A 13,629-nucleotide genomic window follows, 5' to 3' on the forward strand; every position below is an offset into this window, starting at 1 on the left:
ACAGTGTTGGTGAATCTTACAAATAATGCTGAACAAGAGAAGCCGGCCACAAAGGAGTGCTATCACGTGAGTTCATTTGTATGGAGTAAGACAGGGAAGTCTGGGCTGGTAGTAGACACTGTGACAGGGGTACCATTAAGAACAGGAGGGTAAGGAACAACCCACCACATACACAAAGGTCTTGAGTTTGTGAAAAATAATACTAACTTCTGTATTTATGTGTATACTTCAACAAGAGCATTTAAAATGCTGGGTCCCTAATTCCCCTGTCTTGCCAGATCTAGTCTGTGTGGCTACCACTACCAAGACATGAACCCCCTGGCATTTTCCTGTCTGGCTCTGCTACTTGGCAATTGCTTTCCTCCACCGAATGCAAACCTGCCTAAAGAGCTTTGATCACGACCAAAAGCTATCACAGATCCAATCTCTGGCACCAACCTCTCCATTCTTTGCCAGTTGCCTTTACAACCCTAAACACTTCATTAGTGTTTCTGGCAGGTCAATAATTAACATGTTAACACACGGCTGTGTAGTCAAAGCAGGTTTTTAGACCTTTTAAGCTTACAAGGCTTCCGACTATTACAGCAAAAGGATTTGTATAGAATGAGAAAAATGAGTGGAGAACTCTAACCCTAAGGTGGAAAAGGGCATTGTGTGTCCCACCAATCTTCTAGCCTCCACCTGGGAATCTCCCATCTTTCCTACTTCACTCCTTTCTGGATAGCACAAAGATGGATCACATTAAAATCCAGCCTGAGGGCTGGAGAGATGGCTTAGCAGAGAAGAGTGCTGGCTGCTCTTTGCAGAGGACTTGAATTCAGTCCCTAGTACCCACATGACAGCTAACAGCTGTCCATAACTCAAGTTTCAGGGAATCTGATGCCCGTTTTTGGCCTCCACAGGCATCGCATGCACGTGGTACACTTGCACACATGCAGACAAACTATTCATACACAAAAAATAAAAATAAATAAATCAACAAAAATTTTTAGAAAGCACAGTCCCAATCCTGCTCCTGCTCTGTAAGCCTCCTCTGTCTTCTCTCAAATAAAGTCTGCTCCCTCACAAGGTCAGTAGCAGTCTTAGGCCTTCCATGAGACATCCCTCAAGTCAAGCTGCAAATACCAGCTCCATGTAACCAGAGACAGAGAGAAGAGTGAGGCACAGCATTCACTTTCCAAGCTGTGGTCACCCTGTGGCTCACACTCGGCCACTGAACAGCTGCATGCCACGGAATCTCAATGGCTGCCATGGCAGGTCTTTGCTGCCATGCTACCCTTCATTGGGGGGGGGTTCTTTTTTGAGACAGGGTCTCCGTATAGCCCCATCTGGCCTGGAAGTCAATATTGTAGACCAGCCTGGCCTTGAACTCACAGAGATCTGCCTGCTTCTGCCTCCCAAGTGCTGGGATTAAAGGCATGCCACCACGCCCGGCTTGCTACCTTTCATTTTTTAAACTAATTATGGGACTGCCATGCTTATTCCTGTTCAGTTCACTCTTCCTGCTTTTATATATCCCCACAGGTTAAAATTTGAAGCATTGAGACTGTCATTGGCAAGCAGCATCCACATGCAGATTTGACAATCTTCTCCTGACTAGGTCACAGGAAAAAAAAAGACAGAGAGAGAGAGAGAGAGAGAGAGAGAGAGAGAGAATCCAGATGCATCTAGACTCCAGGCACTGTGCTAGATATGGGGAAGGCACATATGAGTAAATCACAGTACTTTAGCTTCCATGAGCAAAGCATGTGACCAGAAATGGGAGGCATCAAATGACTATCTTAAAGACTATCTTAAGGTCAAGTGCTACGTGAACCCACATGGAGACTCCTGAGTGTGCTTGGGAAGAGATGGATAGAGGACCTATACAGGGAGGTGACATTTAAGATTTGAATAAGCAATAATAAAAATTATAAGACTATAAAAGCCAAATGTATGCAGATTCTATGACCAGTACTCTTAGGAATCTATCTCTAAGAGAAAGATGGCCACCCAGAGGAATGTGCCAGAATGTTCATAGACACATTATTCATAAAAGCCCAAACAGGAACCCATCCAGATGGCCACCAGAAGGCAATACATTTTAAAAATTGCAGAATGTTCTCATCATGGGATGGACCATCTATAGCCCACACAATGTAAATGAAGCTCACAGATGTAATTTGAAAAAAAGATTATGTTCTATATTATGCCACTTATATGAAATACAAAACAACCTATGGTGTAGAAATCAAGATAGTAGTCAGTATAGGGGAGGGAATTGTGACCCAAAAGAGGCATGCAGAGGCTTGTAGGGTTGTGAAATATTCAGTTTCTTAATCTAAGGGCAGGACACAAGGGCGTGTTCAGTTTGTAAAAATATTTGGTGTGGTATTTTGCAATATGTGTATTTTTGTGGACATCAATCTTCAAGAAAGGAATTGACTGTATATATCATCTTAGCCCAATTGAGCTTCTAAGACAAAGTACCATAGTCTTATAAACAACATAGCTTACAAACAACACAAGTTTATTTCTCATAGTTCTGGAGGATGAGAACATATTAGTCACTTTTTGTCACTCTGACCAAATACCTGACACAGATAAGCGAGGAAGATTTATTTGGCTCACAGTTTCAGAAGGTTTGGTCAATGATTGCTTGGCCCCTGTTGTGTGACTTTTCCTGAAGAGACTTGAACAAAGGTCTGCAAAGGTACTTCCCCAGAGTACCAACAACAGACCAAAGAAATGATTCCACTCAAGTCTAGCTTAGTGATCCAGTGAGTTTATTAGGGTTATTAGAGGAGTGTGGGTAAGGGGTGACTTACAGCAGCATGGATGACTCCAAGGTTGCATCATCCTTCCTGTGGAACAATCCAACCAGTTGGTTACACCCATAACCATTGTGCCACTATTGCACCAATGAGCACATCTTGCTGCAGGTGTTATTTTTGAAGCACATAAGATCCATAGCCAAGCAGGTTTGTTGATTCCAATTCTCTCCCAGGAGCCTGCATGGACAGCACTATCAAAGCCAGCCTGCATGGAAAGAACTTCTAGTTCAGCCCTGTCTTGATTTCTCCATATCCTGCAAACAAAGTTTCCAGTGCCTTCATTGGTGGGGCTTTATCATCAAGTTCTGGTATGCAATCAACAGGGGTGGCAGCAAGTGGCCAAGAACTCACAGGGAAGTAGTCCTTCCCAGCACCTCTGGAAGTACCCCATCCCACTCCTGCAGCGAGTCTTCATTTAAACTCCTTAACTTCTATCTTTACTGTCCTTCCTGGGGCTTTAAAAAAGCTATAAGGCACTCAAGGGTTAGCATTATATAATGAAATCTTTTTATAGAAGGTGGACAAAAATCTCTGAAGGCCTACCATCATCCGTTCCAGTTAAGTGCCAGCTGGTCTTGGGCAGCTAAGGGAGTACTAAATAGAACATTGGCAAGGTTCAATGCAACATGAAATGATCCTAGAGGACCCATATTTAGTTCCCAGTACCCACATAGCAACAAACAACTGTCCCTAACTCCAGTTCCAGGGGATAGGACACCCTCTTCTGGGTTTTTTGTTTTTTGGTTTTTTTTTGACTGCTACATTTTACTTTATTTTGCACATAAGGAAAACCAATTGAGTAAGCAGTTTACAAACTGTTGGTGTTTAGTGATCAAGAAGGAAATGAGGAAATTTTCATTTCCCACACACAGTTATCACAGAAACTCGTAACACAACACATATAACACTGGTTTGCAACTGAGAGCCCTGGTAACAAGGATGAATGAGTGCTGAAGATCACAAGGGTCTGATGGGGAATGGTCCAGGAAGCTTGAATTTTTCCAAGTAGCTCTTCTGCCCACATTCCAGGCTCAACCCTTCTAATTCTGAAGTGGCTAATCCATGTGCAGAAATCTTGGTAAGTTTCAATACATTTGCCCAGCTATTCATAGAACATCTCCACAAGCCAGGCCTAGGCTCAAATTCTGTACAGGAAGTTCCCATTGCTGTCCAAGAACTCTGGCCCCCTCTGTACTACTTTGTTGCTAAATTTCTGGTCATCTTGTTCCCCTGCCTTCAACTCTTACAGCTTCTCATCATGTGGCAACCTATCATTGTTAGCTCTTCTGGTGGCCTCAGGATCGTAGATGGAACATTTCTGGCGCTCTCTCTGAGGACCCAAGGCTGCAGCAGCAGGCACCAAGCTGTCCCTCCCGCCTTGGAGTCCTCGATTCCTTCCCTTCTGTCTCCTCTGTGCATTTGTACTGGGAGTATTTGACTCTACCACTTTCAAAGCTGTGCTCTGATTCTGACTTTTAGATGAGGCTTCATCCTCTGGCATCAGCAAAGGGCCAAAGAGTGGCCTGCAGTCTCCAGAGCCCTGAAGCTGCCTGACTTGGGTAAGCCCAGCCTTTTCAAGGACCTTCTGATCCTGCTTCAGTTTTTGATCCGAAGTGGGTACAAACTTATTTTTTAGAACCCTTCGGATAACATCAGTGCTGACACCAAAGCCTTGTACCAATCTGGGAAGAGACCAGAGCTCCGCAAACTCCTATGTAAATACAGGATCTGCTCCGGGGTTCTGAGCCGGGCACATGGCGCTTCCATTTGCCTTCAAATTTTCTGGAATCGAATTGCTTTTTTCTGTCCTTTCAGGGTGCTGGGGCAAAGAACCAATGGCACAAGCCACGCGTGGAAGCAAAGTGGGTGACTGACGAGTCTCGGACTAAATCACGGACAGCCCGGCCCTCTAGCCCGCAAAGGCCACCGGGCCACGTCTGACGGCTTAAAGCTGCCTATACACCGCCGGGAAACCTGACACCTAGAACGGTAACTGCCGGTTAGCACGCCGAGCCTACGGGGAGACGAAAGGCGTCACCAGCGAACGACCTGCGATGCCAGGGGCGCGCAGCACTGGCTCTGCGCCCCCGACAACGCGGGAGGAGAAACTGGAGCCGCTGCGCTTTCGGGTGCCGGGGCGGGGCCCTGCTTGAGGCCGACGGTCCGCCCAGGAGCCAGTACCTCCTCGCCTCCCGCAGCGCGCCCTCCTCCCGCTCCGAGTCGGGCCGCCACCCCGTGGGTCGGGAACCTGCAGCGAGCGAAAGCGGCTCAGCCAAACAAGAAGCTCAGGGCCACCGCCATGGCGACTGGCTTTTGTAGGTATGGCATACACGTGGGGCACTTACATACGTGCTGGGAAAATATATTTTTTAAGGGCAGTGTTGGGGACAGCAGCATGGATAGAGGACATCCAGCTCTCCACAATCAGTCATTTCTCATGAAGTCCTTAACGTTCTCATCCTGTGATCCTGGTGCTGCCTCAGTGCTGTTGCCATACATGTCCCCACTCCGGATGGTCTCACAGGCTGCTGTACACGTCCACACCCCAGATGGTTTCAGCAGAGCTGCTTCGTGCTGTTCCGCCCAGCACAGGCCCAAGGCCTCACTCTAGCCCGCCGTGCCTGCTTCTGGAGCTGGCTCTTCCGTTCTCACAGGTCCCAGGTCGGCATGATGGCCCGTGCATTTCCACTAGATGCACCTGTCTGCTGAAAGAGTCTTGAACTGGGTAAACATGGTCTCCACTCCAGTACACTGTATTCTTAGAGGAAGAAACATACACCACATACTCTGGTTGTGGATGCACTTAACTGGGTCAAGTCCATCTTTTTCACCTTCATTGTGTATTCCATGAACTGTTGGTCAGGCTTTTAAGCCTTCCAGAAGCCCACTAGCATAGCATTTCACTTCCTGTTACCTTTTCCCTAGAAACTCCAGTGTGTCACAAATCTTGTCACATTTGCCTGTGTTCGAGTCAGACAGACCTCTACCTGATTTGCCCTTCTCTCATTCCCTCTTGATTGCTTCTGCAGTTTATGAACCCTATTTACGTGCTGGTGCGAACCATTCAGATCTACCAGAGCCTCTCCTACCCCCTAAAGTTCACACCCCACCACGGGGCTCAGCAAAGCCACTAGAGACGTAAACCATTCCCCTGGTCCATCATGGGCCAGCCTCTCTCTGAACTGTCCTGTGAATCCATCCCTATCCAACTTGGTGAACTGGGCATCAAATATGTTCCTCTCACACTCAGTCCCCTAGTAATGGCTGTCTTTCTGCTATTGTCTTTCAGTTCAGAACATTCATGAGGACATCAGTGGGCAATAATCAAGTGCCCTGTGTGAGCCAGCCCATCAGGGACTGATGCTCTCATACTTCTTCAGATCATGCAGCTTTTGTCTTGAGGAATGCGTAGCTATATTATTCAGTTTTTCCTGTTTCCGCAGTACTCAAACTGATCCCATCTGCATCCCACAGCCTCATGAACCAGGCTGTGATAGGTTCTTTAATTGCTTGTTTACAAGTCCTTCCCAATCCAAGCATAGTTTTTATGCTGGGTCATGATTAAGAGCCCCCACCTGCATGTTGAATCGTGGATCGTGCCTTCCTTTGAATTAAAGGTCGGGCATGAGGGTGTCTTTTGCCATCTTTACTTTGGTCTCTTCTTTCTTGCTATTCAACTCTTCCATGAGCTCCACATTTTCGGACCCCAGAAAGGGCTCTTTAGTATAGATCTTACATGTACTCTCTTGTCCTTGCATCCTGCTAAGAAACGGCAAGCCAACATTGCCATCTCCTCCCTTTTTTCCTTCTATGCTTGACAAATTAGAGGCTAATGTGGAGGCTACATGACATATCTTTTTCCCATTGCAATTCCTCCCTAACAATGGCAAGTTCTTTCTGGGAGGAAAACTCAGCCTTAGCTGCATGTCTTATCATGTACAATATAGGCCACACAACTGATACCACCAGCCTGCTTACAATCCTATCCCCTATGTGCTGCTTGTAGGGATTGCAATATGTTCTCTAGTTCATTAGAGGTTTGCGGAACATCCGAGTATTCACACAGTGGACTCTGTTCATTAAGGAGGCATGCCACTCTGTATCACATTGAAGATAGACACCTGAATATCCCCCAAATGACATTCTGTTCTCTGACCACTCAGCCATGCTTGCCGGTACTACCATGCTCAGCCTTGCAGCATGCAACCACCTCAAGGAGGCACATCATCCCATGCCACATGGGGAAAAAGCCACATAACGATTGTTCCCATAGGCATTCCACCCTCTCGTGGATCAGCCTCAGATGCGTGCATCGGCACCCACTGTAGGGACCATGCAACCACTCTTTCTCGACTCATTTTTGCTTCTGTCAGTCCCTGTTCAGGTGCCTTTTCCTGAGGATACACAATAAATATCTATTTACCCCAGATAGGGCACTGGTGACAGAACAAAGGCATGATGACACTCAAGTGTAGTTTGGTAAACCAATGCGTTTATTGGGGTGATTACAAAGGTATGGCTGAAGGGTTACTTATAGGAGCATGGGTGACAGAAAGATAGCTGCATCACCAGAAAGCCCGCCCCAGGAACATGGGTGACAGCTGGACCGGTCAGTGTCTCCTCAGCAGCTGGTTCCAGGTTATATAGTCTTGGGGAGGGGCCTTGTGAACCTTTTAAGTTCCAGCTTTCTGATATTTGTAAGTTTTGTTTGCTTCTTGAGTCTAATAAGCCTCCTCCTTCAAGGGGAATGTTTCAGTTTAGCGGAAACTGCTACACGGTAGCAGCTCCAGCATGAGGTGAAGGAGCTTCCTCAACTCACTGCAGCCTGGAAGCAGAGGGCCATATAGGAACAGGCCCCGACAAGACAAAACGTAGCCCCCAAGGATATCTCTTCCAACTTGGCCCCTCCTATCATTAGCCACCTTCCAGTAGTGCTATAATATTCTGCATCCGTCAGACCATAAATCCATTCATTAGGTCAGACTCCTCAGGATCTAACAATCTTTGGAAATACCCTCACAGACAACCCCAGAGATGTGCACCACTAATTCTTTAGGTGTTTTTTTTTTTTCATTTCATCAATTCGACAATCAAAATTCACCCATCTTTCACTTGCTCCCATGGCAGAAGCAAGAAGACAGCTCTCCCCAGCCTTTTACAAAGACACTGATTCCATTCAAGAGTCCCTTTTCATGATCACTCAAACTCCCACTTAATGTCACCTTGGAGACTAGAACAACTTTTCTTTCTTTTTCCCTTTGTGCTATATCTTGAACACAACACTTTCACATGCTAGACAAGTGGCCTACCACTGATCTACATCCTCATCCCTGGGGGTTAAGATTTTAGCACATGAATTTTAAGGAGACACAATCATTTACACAATAGCGTCTATTTAGGTAGCTATCCAGCTTTATAATAAGTCTTCTTCCCACATTGGATTTCCATTATTTCTTTATCACTGGGCTACCAGCTGCATTAGTGCTAGAGCATGGCCAACCCGTCCTGTTCTCTCCCCTCCTTGGCACAAATGCAAAAAGCGTGATCTTCCCACACTTTCTGAAGTAAAGTTTATTTGACATTGGAGGCTATGCCTTGATGATTCACTGCTCTTGAACTAATCCCAGATCTAAATAAATGGAAGAATTTATAAAATAAAGACCCATTTATGCATTCTAGAACTCACCCTTTCTCTGTTGCTTCTTGATCAATATATGCGATATTCTGATATTTGTACATTCATGAGTAGCATGCCATAACCCCCAGGGTCCAAGCACAACCATATCACAGACACACCTGGTACCCATTACCCCTGGTAGTCCTCCCATCACAGTCAGGGCCAGGAGATATGATAGCCTCGGCTCTGGTCTCGGCCCCTGTGAAGAAGCCACGGCACCTTGGTGGTTCATCTGTTCAGGCTGGGGGCTGTCTGGGAGGCAGGGCTGCTACAGACTGCACATCTGCCTCACACTTTTCTTGTCTTGCTTGAAGCTTCTAGTTCCTCTTTCCTCAGCATTTTTGTCTCCACACTTCTTGGTGCCTTTAAGAATGGCCTTTTGTTCACTATCAAGAGGAATCTGCAGCCTCATCAGCTCTAACCCTGCCTCCCTCCACCGTCTGGGCAAAGCCTTACTCAGAAAAAAAAAAAAAAAAAAGCAGAAACAAAGGATGAGGGTGCTGGCAGGGGCACAGTACACAGAACCAAGGAAAGGATCCCCGGCCTGTATTGCCACCTGCTAGTACAACCTTGCCAGACTAGAGGATTCTGGGTCTATTCCAGCTCAACACGTCAGACCCTAATTATGACCTGAAACATGTATATATTCAACAAAATTGTACTGATGCTTGTCTCTGGATAGTAAAATGTTAGAAATGTTTTTTTCTTCTCTTCATTTTGCAAATAATGCATACAAGTGGCGTTGTGTTGTGTGTGTCCGTGAGCACAGAAAGAGCACTAAGCAGACGCAAACATCCTTTTATGATGAGAAAATGAAACCATTTTTAAAGTAAACGCAGAGGAAACAGAAAGGCCCAGCTAGAGGTCCCCAGACCAACAGAGTGCTGCTGGGGCAACCTGGTTCACCCAAAGGCTAAGTCTTTGTAAGCGCCTCTGGCGCCATCTGCTGATCATCCCCCCCCCAGAACTCACTTTTGTTTTGTTTTCCAGTAGCGATCATAACGGAGCACCTCAAGAAGTCCCTGTGTTAGGAGGGGTAGTTCTAGCTCTCCTCCCCACTGAATCTGAGCATTCTGCAGTAGGGAAACCCCTCAGGAACATTCAGCCCCTTTGCGCCAGGTTGGTTTCAGCTCCATCTGGTTCTACTCCTGGGCTCCCATAGGTCTGTAACTTCTTGACCCTAGGGCCAACTTTGAGCTTCAAGCATCCTAAGGGATCCTAAACAGCCCAAAGTCCTGGGAAGTCCTCACATGTGTCCCTCCACTCACACATTAGTCCTGTTTTCCCCACTACCCAAGAGAAACCCTTGTGGGCCCCAGCTACAGGGCATGGGGGTCCAGGCAAATGCTTGCCCTTCTGAGTTGACCCTTCCCATACAGGCCGCCGGGAAGGGGCCCCTTTGCCGTCAGAGGCTGCTCTATGGAGCAGGATGGCAGATGTATCCCCCAGGTTTCTTTATGCCCTCTGCTGCTGACACTGAAAGCATTCTCTAGTTGCAATTCTAAAAGTAGTTCTCAGACCTTTCTGAACTTCAAATTTTTCACGTGGTTTTTATCAGTGAAAAGGAATGAGAATTTCCAACCTCCAAGATGGAGGAGTGGCCAGGGAACTCTGATTGGTCCTGTCAGGGAGGGAAGACCTGCCCTGTTTGGAGGGTGACAGGGAGGCCCCTTCCCCCAGCAGCTCCTATATAGCTGGATGGTGGCCTGGGGAGAGTGTTCTGGGGAAGTTCCCGGCTCCAGGCTCCAGAGACTCACTGTAGCAGACAGCCAAAGTAAGTGGCGGGCTTCCTGACCAAACTCCTGCAGTGACCTCTCTGCTCCCCTTCCAGGAGGGGTCCCAAGCAGGGAAGCTCATAGCTTCGGGTAGGCATTCCTGGGCTCTGATGCTCCAGGGTAATGTTACTTCAGAGTTGGCCCGTTTGGGGAGGGGGGGTTGTTCTGCTTTTAAGCCCTTGCCTATAAAAACTAAGTCCTTTCTCAAGAAATCTGTGCCTCCATTTAATATATATAATATATTGTATATATATTTGACTCATTCTTAAAGATCTACATTATTACTCTTATTTAAGCTTTCTCTTGCCAAGAGGGATGGGCTGATGACATGAGGTGTGGTCCCTGTTTGGGAAACTAATGATCATTTGCTCTATGCTTAGAACTCTTTGGAAATAGCTGGTTTGAATTCACTGTAATTGGAGATAGAGGGGTTAGAGGCTAGATGCTTCACCTACCTGAAGGCTAAGACAGGCAATGCCCACAAGTAGGGGTAGGATAATGAGACCCCCTTGAGCCCTCCAGGGGTGACAGGGGCTGTTCTTAGGCTGGAGTTGGCTTGTTTTTTTGTTTGTTTTGCTTTTAAAATAAGCACTGGTGTCACACCAGAGGAACATCAAGCATCAAGGGATGCTATAGCAGGTACTGGAGATGTGCCAGGGCTAAGCATACTGCTTCAGCCTCCCCCAGCTCTGTCACTCCACAGGATCCAGAGTAAATCATGTAGGTGACAGCCTTGGCCCATTGTGCTGTAGGAGCCCTTTCTGTGTCCCTGATCCATACAGACAAAGGCCCTTATGTTGGCCTTCGAAGTGGATTTCCACAATGGCCACTGTAGTTTAGGAATCAGATGTCATGGGTTACTAGAATTGGCATGGATTGGGAGGAGGGTGGAGTCCCTGACAGCAGCAGCTGTTTGGATACTCTGGGGCTACCTTGGCAGCCCCCCAAGCCCTGCTAACCTCCCCTCTTCTCATTTCCCTTGCAATCCCTCCAGTTCCTGGTTTTTTATTGACTTGGGGGTCTTCATGCACCGGCAGTGCAAACCATGAGCAGCGTCTGTACAGAAGTCATTGTGAGGGGTAGGGTACAGGTAATGATGCATGGTGTCAGTGTTAGACAAAGCCAGATTCAAGTCGGCCACCTACTACTGTGCAGATTTAGGCAAATTACTTGGTATCTCTAAATCCCAGAACAACTTTGTATAAAACAGGATAATAATGCTCCTACTCCATGTAAAAATTAAGTTAGACCGTGTTGCAGAAGGGCTTGACACAGTAGCTGACATTTAATAAGTGTGCAGTAAAAAGGATGAACAGGGCCACATCGTCTCCTGGGGGTGAAACTGGAAAACATGCCTACACCAAGTTTCGGTAATGGTGACTGGGGTCCAGGACTGTGTCTATCCTTCTTCCTCCTACCTTTCCCTCCTGGCTATCACCCCTTTAGGCTCTCCAGCCAGCCACTGGCTCCACCACCAGTTTGTTAGGGTAAACAACAGAATGTGTCTGAAACTGTGCCAGCTTCGGGCAATAGAAAATAAGAAAGGAAGACTATGATCAGAGGTGACAGAGGCATTTGATTCCAGCTCTTAATCTCCCAGGGACCCTTGACTTGAAAAGACTCAGAAGAACCAAAGATCCGCCTTCCACTGCGCACATTTTCCCATGCATAATCAAAGGCTTTCTACCTGCAGGTTGCAGCTTCTTAACTGTCTGTCCCCAAACAGTGAAGATCAGGTTAAGGGGAGTCATTCCTGGCAAAAGCAAAGAAACCTGGTCGTGTTTAGTTAACCCTGGGCAAGGGGAGCCTGGGATCCCATTATGTTCTGCTGTCCGTGGGAGGGGCAGGAGGCCCGTGTGGGTAGGGAGGCTGACAGTCCAGTCTTTCTCTTGCAGAGTCTCACACCATGAAGAACCGTCCCGGCGCATGGGGGCTGGCCATCCTCTGCGTGCTGCTCGCCAGCCACCTCTCCACAGTCAAGGCGAGAGGCATCAAGCACAGGTTCAAGTGGGGCCGGAAGCCCCAGACCAGCGGCGACAGCCAGATCACCGAAGCGCGCATGACTGAGCACCGACCCGGAACTTTCATTAAGCAAGGCCGAAAGCTGGACATCGACTTCGGAGCGGAAGGTAACAAGTACTATGAGGCCAACTACTGGCAGTTCCCAGATGGGATCTACTACAACGGCTGCTCTGAAGTCAACGTGACCAAGGAGATGCTGGTGGCCAGCTGCATCAACGCCACGCAGGCGGCCAACCAGGCGGAGTTCGCGCGGGAGAAGCAGGACAGCAAGCTGCACCAGCGCGTGCTGTGGCGGCTGATCAAAGAGCTCTGCTCTGTCAAGCGCTGCGATTTCTGGTCTGAAAGGGGAGCCGGATTTCCGGTCACTGTGGACCAGTCGGTGATGGTCTGCTTGCTGGGTTTCATTTGGTTCATCATCAAATAAAATGGCAATGAGGCTGGTAGCCACCAAGGTGAGCCTGTGTGCAGAGGTGGAGAAAGGTACCCCAGTTCTTACCACCGACCTCCAACCCCCAAGCATCATGAACGTGCCAAAGGGGAGTGACTCATTGGCACTCCAAAGGTCCCTCCCCAGTACTCCCAGTGTGTTTGTATTTGACAGTGTTCCAGTAACCCCCAGGCTGCACCCCTGTGAGATCTGGCCTATTGCTTCCTCATTCTCAACTCCCAGCAGTGTCTGGCTGCTACCCTGGGCAATAATGAAGGAACACGGGAATTTCCTGCACACTCCACCGGATTTCCCAAATTAGAGGTAGATGAAGAAACTGAGGCTCAGAGTGGGGAAGTAGCTCGCCAGTATGTGGCTAGAAAGGGGCAGCCCCGGGATTCCATGTAGTCTGTCTCCCCTCAGGTTTTCTGTTGTGTGCATCCCAAGCTGCCTCGTGGTCACTTTACCACTCATAAGCCCAAGTGCCCCTGTGTGTGGAGTGAAATGTGGAAGTCTGCATTCTGAGCAATAACTGCATGCTGAAGCCTTCCAGTGAATCTAAAATATAGCAAAGAAGCTAAACTAAAGTAGAAACAAAGCTAGACAAAAGCTCTAGACAAATTGCCACTCAATTCCCAAAGACCAGCTTCCTAGAGGAATCAAGATTTTTTTTTTTTTTTTTTTTCAAAAGAAGGTTTTGGTGTTTGCCATTCTTCACCCAGCAATGGTCTGTGGAGTTAAGAAAAAGACTGTAAATTCCACTTTTGTGTCTTTGTCTGTTGTTTTTTTTCAAATGTGATCTTGCTGTGTAACCTAGATTGGCCTTCAACTTCTGATCCTCTGGCCTCGGCCTCCTGAGTGCTGGGATTATGTAGGCATGCCACCAAGTTCTGCTGCGTGTTTACTTCTGATGCT

At 47.5% G+C, this 13,629-nt stretch overlaps 1 protein-coding gene and 1 pseudogene across 2 annotated transcripts; one reads left to right on the top strand and one right to left on the bottom strand.

The window, feature by feature from the left end:
• Window positions 1-3,802: 3,802 nt before the first annotated feature.
• LOC103736421 lies at window positions 3,803-6,571 on the bottom strand (annotated as a pseudogene).
• On the top strand, window positions 5,077-13,303 carry Prnd (prion like protein doppel). Of its 2 annotated transcripts, none has more exons than XM_008835894.2 (2): window positions 5,077-5,132; window positions 12,161-13,303. In XM_008835894.2, the coding sequence occupies exon 2, from the start codon at window positions 12,172-12,174 to the stop codon at window positions 12,709-12,711; it is 540 nt and encodes a 179-aa protein (XP_008834116.1). In that variant the 5' UTR covers window positions 5,077-5,132; window positions 12,161-12,171; the 3' UTR covers window positions 12,712-13,303. The 2 variants fall into 2 exon arrangements, with proteins under 2 accessions (XP_008834116.1, XP_029420717.1); XM_029564857.1 differs by lacking the exon at window positions 5,077-5,132 and adding an exon at window positions 10,173-10,264.
• Window positions 13,304-13,629: the final 326 nt, after the last annotated feature.

The sequence above is a fragment of the Nannospalax galili genome, unplaced genomic scaffold, assembly GCF_000622305.1.
Source record: "Nannospalax galili isolate Female #2095 unplaced genomic scaffold, S.galili_v1.0 scaffold118, whole genome shotgun sequence".
Classification (NCBI taxonomy): Eukaryota; Metazoa; Chordata; class Mammalia; order Rodentia; family Spalacidae; genus Nannospalax; species Nannospalax galili.